The sequence below is a fragment of the Priapulus caudatus genome, unplaced genomic scaffold, assembly GCF_000485595.1.
Source record: "Priapulus caudatus unplaced genomic scaffold, Priapulus_caudatus-5.0.1 Scaffold844, whole genome shotgun sequence".
Lineage (NCBI taxonomy): Eukaryota > Metazoa > Priapulida > Priapulimorpha > Priapulimorphida > Priapulidae > Priapulus > Priapulus caudatus.
The window spans coordinates 222,024-226,610 of record NW_014577905.1 but is presented as its reverse complement, the minus strand read 5'-3'; the positions used below and the strand labels follow the sequence as shown (position 1 = coordinate 226,610).

At 48.1% G+C, this 4,587-nt stretch overlaps 1 protein-coding gene across 1 annotated transcript; it reads right to left on the bottom strand.

The window, feature by feature from the left end:
• On the bottom strand, window positions 1–4,587 carry LOC106813919 (protein TsetseEP-like). Its single transcript, XM_014818163.1, has 2 exons — window positions 3,332–4,587; window positions 1–1,314 (listed from the first exon to the last, which is right to left on the bottom strand). Exon 1 carries the CDS (start codon window positions 4,166–4,168, stop codon window positions 3,338–3,340), a length of 831 nt encoding a protein of 276 aa, XP_014673649.1. The 5' UTR covers window positions 4,169–4,587; the 3' UTR covers window positions 1–1,314; window positions 3,332–3,337.

The window sequence follows — 4,587 nt, the reverse complement described above, 5'->3', positions numbered from 1 at the left end:
TCACTACCATGTGCTTTATTAAATAGCGTAGAAGCCGCACACTTCTTAGCACTGTCGTCACAGTTATTCTGGGCATGAATGCAATAATCATACGCATAAACACGAAATTGTGTATTATGTGTGTGTGATAGAAATATGCAACTATGTAGATTCTATAATTAGCTTTTCGCTACTCATCATTACGTAAGCAGTCCATTGACCTTTATCTAATAAGAATTTGAATCTTTACAAGTGGGAACTTTCTTCAGCAAGTAGGAATCCGGGGTAACGAGTCATTTAAGCACAATACTACATGATTCAATAACAGTTCTACATCAATTTACAAATAAAATACAATCATATGCATACTCATCGTAATGTAACGACAAACACAGAGATACAAGCATAGACTAACTTAATACATTTATGATACAGTCATACATAATTCGTAGTCTATGAAACAGGCTATGAGAACACAAATAATACAACACAACATTGAACATGATAGGTCGAGTCTCTACCGCTGGACTAATTGAATGAGTGTTACGTTCCTTGGAAGTACTGTATATATATATATATATATATCAACTTTCTGTAAAATGACCACTCCCATAGCAGGAATGGTAACAATTCTCCAGGCAGTTTTTACATCGAGATTAAATTTTTTCCACGCATAATGGTCCAAAATTGTAGAACATGTGAGTGAATCGTAATGGCGGAATTATAGGCTAAAATCGTACAAATCGCCGCCGACATCGGAAGGGTTGGCAGCTCTGTCAGCTCTAGTAGGGGCCTACTACTGTTCCTCTAACTCAGTGGTTCTTAACCTTTTAGGCCCCACGGCCCCATCATACATTCTTGGTCAGTACCGTAACCCCCGAAACAAAACTTGAAAAAAAAACAATCCGATTTATGGAAACATCTGCCAATACTCTCTGTCAATGGGATGGCTGAAATTGCTTCGCAGCCATCCGGTGATAAACAAAAATCGGACAAGTGCTTTGGGCTTGTGGGCAACCAAATTTATGAATTAAATTTTGTAGTACCCTGATAATTATATAGAATTTTTATGGATTCGTTTCATTTATGACCCCTTGATGACCCCCGAAAAAACGACCCCCATGTGGGTTACGACCCCCAGGTTAAGAACCGCTGCTCTAACTGCTGCCGATGTTAGTAGGCCTACGATGGCAGCGCAATTCACAGACTAGTGAACCTCTCCTGACACCGACCCCACATCTTCGTTCGCCATTCGCTGGATTCGCATCGTAAAGAATACCTGGATATGATTTTTTTTGTAGCGTCGCGGACTACGACTCTGTAAAGCCACACGCCCTGAAAATGAACGGCCGCCATTAAGAGCATTTGAAGGTTGAAATATAAAGACGCAGGGATTGCGAGGTTTCGTGGCGAGCTTTAACAAATATATTCTCCTAAAATGGATCGTAGTAAAGATGGTAAAAAGGGGAAGGAATAAAAAAAAGGGACCGAAGAGAAAATACGTTGAGCGTGAAGAAAATATGCAGATGATCGCGGCGAGACAAGAGAGGGAGAGGAAGAGTTAAAGAGAGAGGAGGGGGAGAGAAAGGTGAGAGAGAGAGGTAAGACGTCTTAAGAGAGAGGCAGGAGCGGCGGAGAGAGGGGAGAGAGAGCAGGAAGAGTTAGCGAGAGAGGAGTGAGGCGGGGAGAGAGGGGAGAGAGAGAGGAAGAGTTAGAGAGAGAGGAGGAGGGGGGAGAGAGGGGAGAGAGAGAGGAAGAGTTAGAGAGAGAGGAGGAGGGTGGCAGAGAGTCGGAGAGAGAAAAGTAAGAGTTAGAGAGAGAGAGGAGCGAGGGCGGAGAGAGGGGAGAGGAGAGCAGGCAAAGAGCTTAGAGAGCAGAGGAGCAGGGGGGAGAGAGGGGAGAGAGAGACGAGAGGAAGAGTTAGAGAGAGCATGAGTCGCAGGGGTGGAGAGAGGGGAGGCAGAGCAGAGAGAGGAAGAGTTCAGAGAGAGAGGAGGTAGAGGGAGAAGAGAGGGGGGAGGATAGAGAGGTAAGAGTTAGAGAGAGAGGAGGAGGGAGAAGAGGAGCGGGGAGAGATGGCCGAGAGATGCAGGAGGAAGAGTTACGAGAGAGCAGGAGGAGGGGGGAGAGAGGGAGAGAGAGAGGAAGAGTTAGAGAAGAGAGGAGGAGGGGGGATGAGAGCGGGAGAGAGCAGATTAGAGGAGGAGGAGAGAGAGAGAGAGAGAGAAGAGAGAGAGAAGAGAAGATGAGAAGAGTTAGGAGAGAGAGAGACCTACGAAGAGGAGAGAGAGAAGAGGAGTTGAGAGAAGACGACTGGAGACAATGAGAGAGCGCAGAGAGAGAATTAGACGGCCCGAAAGTGAGAGAGAGAGAGGAGAAAGACAGCCGAAGTATGAGAGAGAGAGAGAGAGAAAGAGAGAAGAGAGAAAGAGAGCCCGAGAAAGAGAGAGAGTAGAGATGAGAGAGAGAGACCCTGGCGAGAGAGAGAAGACGGAGAAGATCGAAGAGATAGCAAGAGTAAAAGACAGCGAAAGTCGGCTCCAGCATCGCCCGAAGGCGCCCTTGTTGAGCTTGTGCTCTGAATGTGTCCCGTGCCCCATGTGCTGTGAGGACGATGAGAGCAGAGAGAACGACGAGAGAGAGAGAGAGCAGAGAAGAGATGAGCAGAGAGAGAGAGAGATCTCGACCGAGATGAGACAGGACGGCGAAAGTGAGGAGAGAGAGAGAGAGGAAACGACAGCCGAAAAGTGAGCCGCCCCGAAAGTGAGAGAGAGGAGAGAGAGAGAACGGATGAGCGAGAAAGAGAGAGATAGAGGGAGAAGAAGACGAGAGAGAAAGAGACGATGAGAGAGAGAGACAGAGAGAGAGGATAAGTAAACGACCCAGGCCGGAAAGTGTGTTTCGGAGATGAGGGTACCAGAGAGAGCAGGGACGATCAGAGAAAGAGAGAGAGCGACGAGAGAGAAAGAGAGAAGCGACGAGAGAGTGAGAGAGGAGATGAGAGAGCCGAGAGAGAGAGAGAGAAAAGACGAGAGAGAGCAGAGATGACGAGAGAGAGAGAGGAGAGAGAGAGGGGATGTGAGTGATCCCTTAACGCCCGACCAAACACGAGAAGAGTAGAGAGAGATAAAAGAGGGGAGAGAGAGATGCACGAAGAGGGAGAGAGAGGAGAGAGGAGAGAGAGAGAGAGAGAGAACGAAAGAGAGAGAGAGAGAGAGGTGAGAGAGAGAGAGAGACGAGGAGAGAGCAGAGAGAGAGGGAGAGAGAAGAAAGTAGAAATGAGAGAGAGAGAGAGAGAGAGAGAGAGAGAGAGATGGATAGATGGTGGTACTAGTCTATCACGCAAACGTACCGCATACTAATTCTCGTCGGGAAAGAGTAGTTCTTTGATCATGTGCATGTCGTCACTGCGGCAGTTCACTGCCCACTTGTACAGTTTATCGGTATCGCGCTGTATGGTTGCCCTGGTCTCGTCGTCTAAACAGAAGAAGCCGTCTAAACTCCGCGCTGCCACCGGCTCTGCATATCCGTCGATATCGTCAGGAATAATAACTTCACCTGTCCCGGCAGTTTTTATTGGACTGTCCGGTTCCGGTCGTGGGTCCGGTTCCGGTTGTGGGTCCGCTTCTGGTGTGGGAATCGATTCCTGTTTCGGCTCTGGATTTAATTCCGGTTCCGGTTCTTGAATTTGTTCTGGTGTTGGTTCAGGATTTAATTCCGGTTCCGGTTCTTGAATTTGTTCTGGTGTTGGTTCAGGATTTAATTCCTGTTCCGGTTCAGTATGTGGCCTCAGCTCTGGCTCTGGTTTTGATTTATCTTCCTGTTCTGCATCGTGTCTACTTTCTGGTCCTGGCGTAAGATCTCTGCGTGTCTGCGAAGTAGCATCGTCACGATTGTCGTCATTGCCGCCATCGTCATCGTCATCGTCATCGTCATCGTCATCGTCATCGTCAGCGTCATCGTCATCGTCATCGTCATCGTCATCGTCATCGTCGTCTGATGACGCCTCAAATGCGGCGGCTATTTCTTTCATCTTTTGCGACCATGCCTCCTCCTCCTTCCTTCTCTTCTCTGTCTCTTTCTTTTCCAGCTTCTGTGCCTCCCTACGCTTTAGTACCCAGTCGTACAACTTTGTGTCGTCATCGACATTGACCACTCGTTTATTCCATTGCGGCCTGGCATCTGCCATTTTATGAGGAACGTGCAGCTTCTTCTCTCCGTATACATTAACGATCCCTAGCTGGCCGCCTCTTTAACCTCCCCCACCTGTCTTCTCCTCCGATTCCTCTCCCGCTCCTTCTCCTCGCCTTTAGCGTCTTCCACTTCACGCGCGCCCTGCTACCTTGCTGGTTTCACACGTTTAATCGTGAAAGAGATGTTTATCTGCACTTCGAAACGTTTATCCAGAAGATTCGCAGCATGCATGACGAAATGAACAAACAGACGGAAGTCACGTACGCGGATGATGACGTCATGATCAAGCGCTAACGCAGCATGACGTCAGTACGTAATCAAGAACATCCTGTCACAGCACGGCAGTTCCACGTCGAATGGCTTCCTCCCTCCCCCTCCTCCGACTCTAACCTCTACGTAACCGATAGACGTACG